Source organism: Delphinapterus leucas, chromosome 4, assembly GCF_059928025.1.
Source record: "Delphinapterus leucas isolate spDelLeu-1000000601 "Yukka" chromosome 4, BTC_Dleu_Yukka2, whole genome shotgun sequence".
NCBI lineage: Eukaryota > Metazoa > Chordata > Mammalia > Artiodactyla > Monodontidae > Delphinapterus > Delphinapterus leucas.
The window spans coordinates 138,566,889-138,581,590 of NC_143132.1; the positions used below are offsets into that span (position 1 = coordinate 138,566,889).

The following is a 14,702-nucleotide window of genomic DNA, read 5'->3' on the forward strand; positions in this document are numbered from 1 at the left end:
AGCTCTGAAGAGAAAACAGCCTTATTCTTGAAACGTTCAGAGACAAAGGAAAAACTCTCCTGCATCGGCTTCCTCGACACTGACACAACTAAAATGGTCTTTTCCCTTTGTCCTGTCTTCAGGAGATTTAAAGAACAGCTGCTTCTCAACGTCCCTCGAGCCTTTTTTTGTTGTTAAGCACTATGAAGTGTCTACTCATGCTCTTCTACTCAGCTTAATTCATTAGGCGCTCTCTCTTCCATTGTGTCTCCACCTGCTTATACCATCTTCTCTCTCCAAAGAATATATTTAATCCCTTTTCCTGATCCCATCTCCTGGTCTCCTGAAACCCTCCCAGTGCCCCAGTCATCGACAAATCCCCTGGCCCTCCAGTCTTACCCACACTGCTGTTCCCACAGTCCTCTCCAATAGCACCACCAGGAGAGCACAGAGGGGGCAGGTGCCCTCCATTCCCTTCTTCAGTCACAGATCCTCGGTTCTGAACGTCACAGAAGACTGTACTTCACTACCTGTGGCCAGTCACTGCTCCCGAGGCCACCCTCCATGTTCCACAGGAACTTGTAACCACTGCCTCCCATCAGTCTTTCCAACACCCCCGAGCCAGGTGACTTTAATACCCACGTAACCCACCGTTCTCTTTCCTACTCTCCTAGAGGATAGGTCCACACTAGTTTTCTCTCCTCATGGTTCCAATTTATCCCCTTCCCCAGCCTCACTCTCAGCTGACAACCTTGTTTCCTACTTCAAAGAAAACAGTCAGGAGAAAACTTCCACAACTCCCACCATCCAATAGCTGTATCCAGACAGTATCCTTCCTTCTCTCCTTTTACTACAAATGAACAACATGAATATGTTTCTAGTGCAGGTCAAATATCCCACCTTCTTACCAATCAGAAATTCTCCCTCCCTTGTATCAAAATTTTTCCCTTGCTGCTGCACCTTTACCATCATTGTACAAACATGTTGTTATTCCTTCCATTTAAAGAAAAACAAAACCAAAAACTTCCCTTCCTATCTCAGCTGCTACCCTCCTTTCCCCTTCTCTTTATAAGCGAAACTCCTGCAGGGAGCTGCCCGTACTGCTGCTGTCTCCCATCTCTCTCTTCCACTCTCTCCTGAATCCCTCCTGATTAGGCTGCTACCCGCACCCCTGCCCTGAAACCTCTCATCAAGAGCACCAAAGACTCCGCATTGCTGACACCAGTGCCACTTCTCCCGTGACTTAACCCCGCACACAGCCAACCGCTCCCTCCTCCTGAGGCGCCCTCTTCTCCCGGCCTCAGGACCACCCTACACTCTCCTGCTCCCCCTCCTGCCTCTCCAGCTGCTCCTCTTGTCCAGGGTCCCCCAGGCCTCCCTGAAGTCTACACTCTGAGGTGTTCTAGAACTCAGTTCTTGGGCTCTTTATAATATAAGAGGTCTCTCCCTAGGGGATCTCACCCCACCTTAGAAATCTGGCTTTTATTTATATGCCTTTTTGTCTCTTCTGAAATCCAGATTGATAAACTAATCCACCTACCTACTCCACATTTGCTCTTGGACATCCCATCTCAGACTTAAACATGACAAACAGAACCCCTGTTACTTCCCCAAACACATGCTCCCTCACATCCTCTGCCAATGGCAAGTGCACTCTTGCAATGGCTCAGGCTCTAAATCTGGGGAGTCACCCTGATTCCTCCTCTTCTCCCACATGCCACACACAGTTTGGCCCCATCCTCAAATATATCCACACTTAACCTCCTTACTCAAACATCGAAACCCACTGCCAACACACTGGGTTAAAAACACAAGTCAAACCACACTGTCCTCTGCTGAAAACCCTCCAGAAACCTCCCATCCCTCTCAGGAAAAGCGAATGGTGCCCAAGTCTTTTACTGTCCACCAAGCCCCACATGAAGTGCATGCTCCCCGGTTAGTCTTCTCCCCGCACCCTGCACTACATTGGCCGCCTCATAGTTCCTGAAACATGCCAAGCGCACTTCCCTTGAGGCCTCTGCCCTTGTGTTCCCTCGGATATTACACAGCCTGCCCCTTTCATCACACAGGACCTTCTCAGCGATGCCTTTCCTAGGCATGCTGTCTAAAGATCTCATCCTCTCTCTTCCTTGCTTTTGTCAGTGCTCTCCCCTCCTGCTCCCATACTACAGTGACTGTATTGTGTGCTTATCTTAAACCAGTATATTCCCCCCTTTTTAGCTGGAGATAGACATAAAGATGAAAAGATTATTAACAGAGGAATTTTCAGTTACCCCCAAGTTTAGTCCCAGCTCTGTGATAAAATGATACTGTTCAATTTTTAGACACTTCTGTGGGTTTTTTTTAATACCTAACTTCTTCAAGACATAATTTTGTGTCACTAAATTTCATTATTTTTACTCAACCAAAAAGAATGACCTGCTAATCCTGGTGCTTTAAGGAGAATTTTTACTCTGTGCAGTGCTATACTCCACATGAGTTTTATCTTAGACTATAAGCTCCATGAGGCAGAGATTTTGGCCCAGTACCTCCAGTGCTCTATAAACACATGTAAGATGAATGAATAAATGACTGAATCTTAGGACCATCATAAAGACTATTCCCAGGTTCTCTCCCAATTTTAATAAAGGTCTAAAACAAAAGAGGATTATTTTCTTAGGCAAAAAAATTCAGTTTAACTGTACTATCACATTACTGATTACCCTTAGTTCCTCTAGGTACCATGAATCACATAACTCATATGTGGAAAGCATTCTTCCTTAAAAAAGGTTCAAAATCCATTTGGAAACTCTTTACCATGTCTTTAAAAAGTACTAAACATACAGATGGTCAAAAGGCATATGAAAAGATGCTCAACATTGCTAACTATCAGAGAAATGCAAATCAAAACTACAATGAGGCATCACCTCACACCAGTCAGGATGGCCATCATTAGGAAGTCTACAAATAATAAACGCCAGAGAGGGTGTGGAGAGAAAGGAACCCTCCTAACTGTTGGGGGGAATGTAAATTGGTGTAGCCACTATGGAGAACAGTATGGAGATTCCTTAAAAAACTAAAAACAAAGCTACCATATGATCCTGTAATCCCACTCCTGGGCACATATCCAGAGAAAACTGTAATTCGAAAAGATACATGTACCCTAATGTTCACTGCAGCACTATTCTTAATAGCCAAGGCATGGAAGCAATCTAAATGTCCAGACAAATGAATGGATAAAGAAGATGTGGTATATATATATAATGGAACATTATCAACCATAAGAAAGAATGAAATCATGCCGTTTGCAGCCACATGGATGGACCCAGAGATTTTCGTACTAAGCGAAGTCAGGCAGAGGAAGACAAATATCACATGATATTGCTTATATGTGGAATCTAAACAACAAACAAAAAACCCCATCAAAGTGATACAAATGAACTTATATACAAAAGAACTTATATACAAAACAGAAATAGACCCACTGACATAAAAACCAAACTTATGGTTACCAAAGGGGAAAGACGGGGAGGGTAAATTGGGAGTTTGGGATTAACAAATACACACTACTATATATAAAACAGATAAGCAACAAGGACCTACTATATATTGATAACACAGGTAACTATACTCAATATTTTGTAATAACCTATAAGGTTAACCAGTGGTTAAGAATCCACCTTCCAACGCAGGGGACGCAGGTTTGATCCCTGGTCAGGGAACTACGATCCCACTTGCCGCGGGGCAACTAAGCCCACATGCTGCAACTACAGAGCCCACGCGCTCTGGAGCCCATGTGCTACAACTAGAGAGAAGCCTGCACACTGCAACAAAGAGCTCACGTGCCGCAACGAAAGATCCCATGGGCTGCAACTAAGACCTGACACAGCCAAAAATAAATTAATTAATTAAAAAGTGTTCACTTAAAAAAAAAAAAAGATATATATGTATAAATGAATCACTTTGCTATACACCTGAAACAAGCACAACACTGTAAATCAACTACACTTCAATTAAAAAAAATTTTTTAATAAAATAAAAAGGACTAAGCTGCATACATATTTAAAATGTACTGGTTACCTTCTAAGTGAAAATTCTACATTACTGCAGAAATTAATCATGTAGCACCCAGCACTGAGCATCTAGCAAAGACTGTGGATTTTACAGAATATTTTACAAGAGCATCTAGCAAAGACTGTGGATTTTACAGAATTTTTTTTTTTTTTTTTTTTTGCGGTACACGGGCCTCTCATTGTTGTGGCCTCTCCCGTTGCGGGGCACAGGCTCTGGACGCGCAGGCTCAGCAGCCATGGCTCACGGGCCCAGCCGCTCTGAGGCATGTGGGATCTTCCCGGACCAGGACACGAACCCGTCCCCTGCATTGGCAGGCGGACTCTCAACCACTGCGCCACCAGGGAAGCCCGATTTTACAGAATTTTTAAATAAAAGGCTAATTACTAATTACAAATACTCAGGTTGTACAGAGTAAAATTTTGCCTTTGTTCCACTACAAATCATTCAAACCACTGCAAATCACTCCTTTACAGCCAATGCAGCTTATCACTGACAATGGCAATAAGGATAACAAACCAATTGTTGGGCTGAAAACGTACTTCTTTTGTATAGTAACAAATTACTTTGGCATGCATCCAGTACACCTATTACTTGATATAGATTTCAGCATTTCAAAGCTTTGATGGCAACTCAAAAATAAAAGCAGTTTCTTTGAGACTAAGCAGATCTCAATTCAAAGCTGAAGAATCATGTGGAATATAATATTGCACAGAGTAAAAATTCTCCTTAGAGCATCAGGACTAGCAGGTCAATCTTTTTGGTTGAGAAAAAATATTGAAATTTAGTGACACAAAATTATGGCCTGAAGAAATAAGGTATTAAAAAAAAACACACACACACAGAGAAGTGACTAAAACCTGAACTATATCATTTTATCACAGAGCTAGGATTAAACCTGGGGGTAACTGAAATTCCTCTATTAATGATCTTCTCACTTTTATGTCTGTTTCTCTACCTAAAAGGGGGGGAATATACTGATTTAAGATAAGCACACAATATAATCACTGTAGTATGGGAGCAGGAGGGGAGAAGACAGAATGAGGACAACAGGATGGTAAAAGGACAATGGGAAAGAAGTAGAACTGTGTCAGCAAAGAGAGTTCAGGGAATATTACGGAGGGAAAGGGAGAAAGGCTGTGTATTTTCAGAAGGAACCTGCAAGAGGATTTTTCTCTTCTCATGGGTCCATCTTTTCAGTGTCATATTTGTGGTCAGCACTCACAGTTCTTTTGATCAACATTAACAGAAAGTAAGTTATGAAGAGAAGAAAGTAGGTAAATATGAAAAGGAGAGGCTAATAGAAAAAAATTATTCCTGGCATTAAAATAACCTCCCAAAGGTCCCCAAATCTTCCAGAACAGATTAAAAGATACCTGATGCATTGAAATAAGTATTGACGACATACCAAAAATTAAACAGCACACGAACTGGGATTTTATTATAGGGACTTGGTTAATAGGTTTGGTAAAAACAAAAATGGAGGCAGTGCTATAAAAAACAAACAAGAAGGGCTTCCCTGGTGGCACAGTGGTTGAGAGTCCGCCTGCCGATGCAGGGGACGCGGGTTCGTGCCCTGGTCCGGGAAGATCCCACATGCCGCGGAGCGGCTGGGCCCGTGAGCCGTGGCTGCTGAGCCTGCGCATCGGAGCCTGTGCGCCACAACGGGAGAGGCCACAACAGTGAGAGGCCCGCGTACCGCAAAAAAAAAAAAAAACAAACAAGAAAAGAGAATGTCCATTTTTATCAACAGGAAATGTAGAACACACTCAAGAAATCATAAACAAAAAACACTGAGAATTCCCAGATGGACTTTATAAATAATTAAGCAAAATTCAGTTTCCATACTACTTTCTAACTGGCTCTAGGTCAAAAGGACAGAGAAATGTTAAGGGATTTGGAATGTGTGACAGAATTATGCAAACAGGAAAGCCAAAAAACGTTTTAATGAGGAACAGAATTCATTAATATGATTTTTAATACATGTGGGAAAACCTCAGTGAGCTGGCAATTTAGAAGAAAAGTTTTGTTTTGTTCTAACACTAATAAAAGAAAAACTTTTTAAAATGTTCTGAAGTAAAAGCATAAGACCAAGGTTTAAGAGTTACATGAACACAAGATAAAAATGGGAAAAAAGACAAAGTAGGGGTTGGGGGGGACTAAAAGGACCTAAAGGAAAGAAAAGACTTGGGTTTTCAAAAGACATGATAAACCTGAAAAAAGCCCTGGTATTTATGGAATTCCTTCACAGAGCAGGATGACTCCAAGCAATTCAATGAGCTTTTCTCTTTGAATAGCATCAGAGCATCTGCCATAATTGATGCACAAAAACTCTTATTTGAAAATGACCAATGATGTAATTTCTCCAGGCTGATGATGCAATTTGTAACTTACTTCTTCCTTCCCTAACTGCCTTTACATTGGTTTTCAGAGTTCATTAGCATTTTTATCAGAGAGCCAGAGAGAGTGAACTGAAGAAAGCAAATAAAATGAAATTTCAAATCTGTCCTATGTCACTACTTGTTAGCATCTCTGGGAAAAGGTGTGGAAGAAAAGGCTGAACAAAGATTAATGGGAAAATGTTTTATTAACTGCAGATTTCACATATACTTACTAAATGTACATTTTGTCTCAATACCCCCAGGGAACTTAATACAGGATTTATTCTTTCAGAAATAAATGTCAGGAAGAAACTAACAGGATAGGACACATACACACACATACATACACAGAGTCCTGTGCAAATATGGAAACACCTACCCCACTAAATCTAAAACAAATCAGACACCCACACTGCTCCCAGATGCTCTGAAAAGGCATTTCAATGAAAAAGAAAGGACAGTCTTTTCAACAAAAGGTACTGGAACAATTGAACACCCATACATAAAACAAATGAACCTTAACCCACTTCTCACACATAGACAAAAATAATTCAAAATGGATCACAGATGTTAGTGTAAAACCTAAAAGTATGAGACTTCTATTAAAAAAAAAAAAAAAACAGGAAAAAATCTTTGGACCTTGGGTTAGGCAAAGAGTCCTCAGATAACATATCAAAAGCATGATCCATAAAAGAAAAAAATTATAAACTGGACTTCACCAAAATTTAAAACTTCTGTTCTTTAAAAGACAATGTTAATAGAATAAAAAAATAAAACCAGACTGGGAAAAAATATTTTCCAATCAAATATCTGATAAAGGACTTTTATCCATAATATAAAAGTAACTTTCAAAATTCAAAAATAAAACATTTTTTTAAAAATAGGCAGGGTAGACTGTTCACTAAAGAAAATATATGAATGGCAAATAAGCACATGAAAAGGATACACAAAATCATTAGTTGTGAGGGAAATGCAAATTAAAACCACAATAAGATACCATGATACACCTATTAGAATGGGAGTGGGGAAACTGACAATGCCATGTGCTGGTGAGGATATGAGCAATTAGACCTTTCAAACATTGCTGGTGGGAATGCAAAACAATAAAACCACCCTGTAAAACAATTTGGCACTTTCTTACAAAGTTAAACATACATAACCATATGAGACTCAGCAATTACTCTTAGGTATTTATCTAAGAGAAATGAATATTTATTTTCATATAAAAACTATATACAAATGTTTAGAGTAGTTGTAATCATAATCAGCAATAACTGAAAATAGTCCAAATGCCTTTAAACTAGTGCATAGGTAACACAAACCCAATACAGTGGAATACTACTCAGCAATTAAAAATGCATTATGCTAAGTCAAAAAAGCAGATTCAAAGCCCTCATACTATATGCCTCCATTTTTAGAGCATTCTGGAAAAGGCAAAACTATAGGGACAGAAAACAAATCGATGGTTGCCAAGCAGTGGAAAAAGAGGGAGGAGCTGACCACAACAAGAGGATCTGGGGTGGGAGGAACCTGTACCCGATTGTGTGATGTTTACAAAAGGACCACATACTTACGGCTGTACATTAAAAAGGAAGAAGTTTACTGTTTGCAAATGATACCTCAATTTTTTTAAAAGCATTATACATGCATTCAATTAAAATAGAACACAAGGGTAAGAAGTATGAAGTGATGGTCTCTCTCCACTCTGTACTTTATAAATACAAAACACCACTGTTAATTTCCACAGTACCTTCCTCAGAGGAAACTTGGCTCTTGCTAAAGTACTGATATTCCTAACAATCACATCATAAATACTCTCAATGATAAGACTGATTTCATCTCATGATTTGGACCAAAGAATCTGGTGGTCATGTCCCAACTGTTTTCAAATGTTTCAAACAGGAGAAGTTGTCTAACACCTAGAATAAGGCCTTTCAGTGTGAAAGGCTCTGGTTTAGGCCTACCTTTGGCACCATCTGTGAAAGCTGCTGGACATCCATTGCATCTATTTCTTCTCCTGAGACTGACTGGGAGGTTTTGGAATATAATCCCAGACGACTAGCTGAAGTGAAATGGGAAAGAAAACATAATTAACCAAATTGGTTTTGCTTGATACGCTAGTCAACATAATGCTCACTTAATATGATTTATCAACTCACTTTCCCTTTAAGTATAAAATGTCTTTATATGAAGGGATCACAAGACAGACTACAGTAAGACAAACAGAACTGAACTAGTAAAAACTGTGGGGTTTTCTGTTTGACTACTTTATTTTTGTTTAAATTTAAGAATAAAGAGTTTTCACAATTTAACCCACCACACCTAAGAACTGAAACAAGGCCAAGCAGGTTCTGCTTGGGAGCTCAATTTTAATGAAGATCAGAGTGCATTTTAAATAAAGTAAACAAAGCCAGGCAAAATGGTGGCTCATCTGTGGTATCATGTAGTTGTTATGTAAATGAAAATAAATGTTGAGAAGTTTCTCTAGGAACAATCTTCCCAACAATATGATGTTTCCAGTGACATATTTTTCTTAGATCACATAAAGTGTGAAATTCCTGTCTCAGTCTCTTTCCATATTAATAAGATAAGAATTAATGAACTTTAGCAAATTTAAAATTTATCAGTATGAATTGTAGTTTACAGGTTCTGGGAGATTAACTTCCATGTCCATTTTATTTCCTTATACTTGTTTAGTAATCTTAAGCTGCATTCAAACAACATAGGCATATATGTATTAGACAACAGAAATACAGACACAAGTTATTTTCTTTCAAATTAGGTACAAAGTCTGCTTTTAAAAAATTATACTCAAGTTGAAAGAAAAAACTAAATTTCATATTTTCTTTCACATTCATGATCTAGTGCTTTTATCCGTCAGCATAGTGGACTATGAGGTTAAAAATAATCAACTATTCTTTTGTAAATAAAATAATGTGATTTCACAATGCTTCAGTTATTTTCAACTAATAGTATTATTTTTTTAACTAAAATAAAATTTGGTCCACAATTTTATAGGGTATGAGCAAACAAAAGCATCAATTTTAACTGTATAACTCAGTATTATGTAAACACACTTCATGTCAAATGTTTCACAAAACTATGCACTGCAGTAATTTAAGAAAAACTATGGAAAACAAAGGAAGCAGCCTAGTTATACCGATTGCAATTGCAGTCTCCTGTGAGTCCCCAGTAATCATTTTTATTGACACTCCCGAGGCAATGAGTGTTGTAACAGCTTCTTTCACACCAGTTCTAGGAGGATCAATGATTCCCACCAGGCCAAGGAACGTCAGTTGCCCCAATTCAGGACCAGAAGCCAAAGCAAGAACTTGGGAAATAATAATAAAATCCAAAAAAGAAAATGTGAATCACAAAACCATTAGAATTTACTTTACAAAAGCTGGAGACCATAATACTTCTCAGATAAATGACTTAAGACGACAATGTCATTGTGGTAATTACAAAAACTCTAAAAATCAAAATTATTACATGCAAAGATATTCTAGTTTAATGGTTCTCAATATGGGGTTGCTTTAACTTATTAAAAATTAAAAAGAATAAGACTAAAGAACTGTTAAGCAGAGAAGACAAGTGAGGAGCAAATAAGAAATGTTTTCACATAGCAAACATGCAGCTCCTTTCAGCAGAAACTACTAACTCTTAAGAAAAATACAATTAATTATTTGGAAAACTATAGGTTTGTTGAGCTTTTTTTTTAAAAAAAAATTTTTTTAATAGATTTTTTTTATTTATTTATTGGCTGCGTTGGGTCTTCCGTGGCTGTGCACGGGCTTTCTCTAGTTGCCGAGGGCTTCTCACTGCGGTGGCTTCTCTTGTTGCGGAACACACAGGCTCCACGCGCACAGGCTTCAGTAGTTGTGGCACACGGGCTTAGCTGCTCCGCGGCATGTGGGATCTTCCCAGACCAGGGCTCGAACCTGTGTCCCCTGCATTGGCAGGCAGATTCTTAACCACTGTCCCACCAGGGAAGCCCCAGTTTGTTGAGCTTTAAAGTCAATTTTAAACAGTCACCTTTGAAGGTGGCTTCTCCTAATGCATCTTCATCTTGCCATCTTATAGGCCTCCAGAACAATTCAATAGCTTGAAGAGAAGGCTATATTAATTATATACAACATGCAATAATTTTGTACACAACAAACCCTGGGAGGTAAAGTTAATTTGTAAAGTGATTGTAAAACCACTAATACCAACAATAGTTTATATTCTTTCACTCTTTATGTAACATTAATAGGATTTTCTTATTTGTTACTTTGGTTCTCTTAAAACTATATAAATAATACCACCATACCATCATTTATAGTTAGTTTCCTGTCGCCCTCGGGAATTTAAGATACAGCACAAAGTACCGTTCATTTCCAAATACCATTTAGCTTTTTCTCAGAATTCTGGAACCTCTGGTAGCTACCTTATGAGCCAGAGGGATGTGTCTCCATCTGGAATATTATAAGACTGAACAACTTACCAAAGAAAACACACCAAAAAAAGCACACAAACTAAACATATGTATCTTACAGGGAAACTGAAAAGTCCCAGAGAGATCACGGGAAGTATCCATTCTTATTCAAGCAGAAGGTATGAAGGATGAGATACATTTGGAAAACCATGGTTAGAGGCAAATGACTTCTATTTTTCCAGTGTACGAGTCATACCTAACTATTTACGTAGATGTGAGCCCCAAATGCTTTCACTCTGGAGAGAATGAGCCATTTGACAGTCCCTAGTGTTGGAACAGAGGCAGATGGCAACAGAAGGGGGGCACTGAGTATCAATCTGTGTGTCAGCACATCTTAAGAAAGGGACACCAGCTCCTGGCACTCTCAGTGAAGGGGTGGTATTAGCCCAGAGGTCAGTATCCTGTATTTATTTGTTTGCTTCTTTAGCACAAATGAAGATCTATTGTTACTGTTTGGGACAAAGATATGTAGACCTTTTCTGTGTGGAGGGTCCCCAACTTCCTCCTTTATATTTAAAACATAAAAACAAAACGTACTCCAATTTTTAAATTAACGACATGTATTTTAAGAAACTTAAGTTTTATAAAGTATAAAATAAGTTCATATCAAGTTAAACTTAAAATCTTTATTCATTTATTCTTTACTCTTCATTACGGTAACTTCAGCGGGAGGAGGAAAATGGAGCATAAGCAGAGAAGAGGAAAAGATGTGAAGCAAGGGACAAATGCCCAGAATGTTTCCCAAAGCCCTGTGAAACAAAGACGTTCTCCTCCACCAAGTCTTGTCTATTTCACAATGTTACCACACCAAACCACACATACACAAAGCTCCACAATCTTTCAGATGAAGAGAATTAGTCAAAAAAAAGTGTGAAACGTCTTTTACAAAAATTGAGGAAAACAGGGAGCACATACCAGACCTTTAAGACTCTCTAAATGCAACCCAACTTTGAAACCCTTTTGCTGTGAGCTGCTAAGAATAACAAAACACTGCCCTCAAATGAAGCCACAAGAATACCCTTCTAAACCTATCTTATTATAAGAGCAGAAGTCTTGTAAATTATACTTGTTTCCTGCTCCCAGGAACTGTGGTGCTTGATTTCCATTTTGTAAATAACAATAAAATTAAGGAAGCCAACTCTTCCAATTTCCTTGAGAAAGACTACATAAGTGCATGGGTGTGGGTGTGTGTATGTGTGTGTGTATTCCCCACAAGCCAGAAGGTAAAAACCAGGTACGGCCCCAAGCCCTGCTCTTCAACCCTACATACACACGATGTCCCTAGAAGAAGCGGCCGATGTGTGTGTGCACAGCGGACCCCCTTTCCCTGTCACTGTCCAGTCAGCAGCATTTCACAAAGCAGAGTCTGGGCACCTCTTTCCTCTCTGGTGATCGGCAAGGGAAGGAGTCAGCGGATGAGGAACAAGTAAGTAACCACCTCAGTTTAAAGAATTAGAGGCTTAAGTCTTTTAATATTTGGGAAAGTATTTTAGATTAACAAACAAGAGCCAGTGATAACATAAGGAAGGAGTAACACCATCTTACTTCTATCTATCACTGTTCTCACAAGATAAACTTGTCTAAAATAAAATTTCTATCACCTGCTCAGAGACCACTGCAGGTCTGTAAGAACCAGAGATTTCATATTTTGCTACGTTCCCAACTTTTTATGTTTTGGGAACATAGAAACAATTAGTCAACTAAAACCTAACACTTCAGAAATGGCAGGCTTCTACGAACCCTGGAATAGAGCTGTGCAGCTCAGAAGTGAAGCATGAATTCATCTGCAATTAAAAGAAGGCATTACCTCTCCACCTAGGGGATGGTGCTGAAATGGCCTTACCTCTGAGCCCTGCAGAGCCCATCTGGGCCTTCTCTTGTTGGTACAGATCTCTCTGCTGCTGGGTGAGTGTCAAGGTCTGCCCTTTGCTGTGATATGTAGTGCAATACTTAATCACCTGTTCATAAGCACCCTTCATAAAACAAATCTCTGGTCTGTCCTAAAAAGAAAAAACACAGCAAATAAATTCAAGTTAATTTCAATTTGTATATATCTGCCATTGGAATCAAAAACAAGCGGCATGCATTCCCATAATCCCCAGGGAAGTTACTCAAGCCTAAGGCTTTGAACAGCACTTGAACTCTGAAGATTAAAAGCTCACATGGGAGTTTTCTGCATCCTCTTTAGAACACAGCATCTACCCCACACCCTCAGCGCCACAGTGAAGGCAAGGCTACACTCAGCTCCACACTAGGCACTCTCAGCTCACGATGTAACAGGAAAGGGAAAAAGATCTAACGTCAGCCCACAAGCAATGGTTTAGGCTTTCTACTACTGCTATTATATGTATACACGTGACCCCATTTAATTCTCACAACCACCTTGTAATTATGGGTATTATCAGACATTTTATTTTTCACCCTAGTAAAGTAATAAACAAAAACTTACAATGAAAACCCACAGTCCCCTGCCCAAAACCTCCTCACCTCTAGTCCTACTCCACAGAGGCAAACCAATTTTATTTTATTTCTTTATAAATTTATTTATTTATTTATTTTTAATTTATTTTTTGGCTGGGTTGGGTCTTCGTTGCTGCGCATGGGCTTTCTCTAGTTGCAGCGAGCGGGGGCTACTCTTCGTTGCGGTGCGCCTGCTTCTCATTGCGGTGGCTTCTGTTGTTGCGGAGCACGGGCTCTAGGCGTGCGGGCTTCAGTAGTTGTGGCACGCAGGCTCAGTAGTTGTGGCACACGGGCTTAGCTGCTCCACGACATGTGGGATCTTCCCGGACCGGGGCTTGAACCCGTGTCCCCTGCATTGGCAGGCGGATTCTTAACCACTGCATCACCAGGGAAGCCCTTAATTATGTTTTTATTGCTACTTGTTCACTAAACAATTTTATACTCTGTCTACTGTGACAGGTGATCGTCTGGCCACCCCCACTATCTATTCCTTCTCCTCACTGTTATAATACATGCAGAGCAAAACTCACCAGTATTCTGCTCACTTCCCAATTCCTCACTGCTGAGCCAAGTGGCCACCAGAGCAGTTCACAAACGTCCCAGCTCTCCTTGGAGGCACACGGTAGAAATGTATTTTCCTGCACCTCTTACCACTCTGAAGTCAGATGTGATTTGCTTTGGCCAATAAACATGAGCAGTACTTGTGTCACTTCCAAATGGTAATTTAGGAACCAGTGCATAACGTGGTCCTCCTCTGCCTTGGTACGACAGTGTGAGCTCACATTGAGAGGAGCGTCCATCTCTGTGGTCCCCAAGTGAGCAGTAACCAGATGTTACGGGGAAACAGGGAGCAGAAAGGTACGATGTTGTTTCCATGACCTACAGAAGCCCAATATATTTCTTCCTGTTCAAGTTTTATCTTTCATAAAGTTAATAACTGTCTCTTTATTTATTTGCTTAGTTTTCTTTACACCTATTACTCATTATTCCCAAGCTCCTCCATGTCATATAAAGCCCTTCTCAATGTATTTTTCACATGATCCAATAAGTAGGTGAGCCATTACTCCCATATTATGACTGAGAACTCCCTCCTCGGGCTGTGCTCTCCCTTCCTTTTCCAGTGTGAGCTGGCTCATTTCCAGGCTTGGTGCATGATTGGCATCCAGGAGCTTCCCTTCACCCCTCTGCTGGTTAGAACTCACGAGGTTCTAAGTCTCCCTGTTCCTTGATTTATACTCTTACCTTGGAATAACACATCCATCAGTATCTAAGAAAAGCTGTGTGGGCTATACACTTTGAGGCTTGTTTGGAAACATTTTTATTTTACCCCCACATATGTAAGCTCAGCTGGGAAG

At 39.8% G+C, this 14,702-nt stretch overlaps 1 protein-coding gene across 7 annotated transcripts in view; it reads right to left on the reverse strand.

The window, feature by feature from the left end:
* Positions 1 to 14,702, reverse strand: part of ATP2C1 (ATPase secretory pathway Ca2+ transporting 1) — a 103,151-nt gene that overhangs the window by 9,971 nt on the left and 78,478 nt on the right. For all 7 annotated transcript variants that reach the window (XM_022561765.3, XM_022561768.2, XM_089911152.1 and 4 more), the window contains 3 exons: positions 12,731 to 12,887; positions 9,571 to 9,741; positions 8,375 to 8,472 (listed from right to left, as the gene is read on the reverse strand). In XM_022561765.3, coding sequence (XP_022417473.2) covers positions 8,375 to 8,472; positions 9,571 to 9,741; positions 12,731 to 12,887 — 426 coding nt within the window. The remainder of the gene's footprint in view (positions 1 to 8,374; positions 8,473 to 9,570; positions 9,742 to 12,730; positions 12,888 to 14,702) is intronic.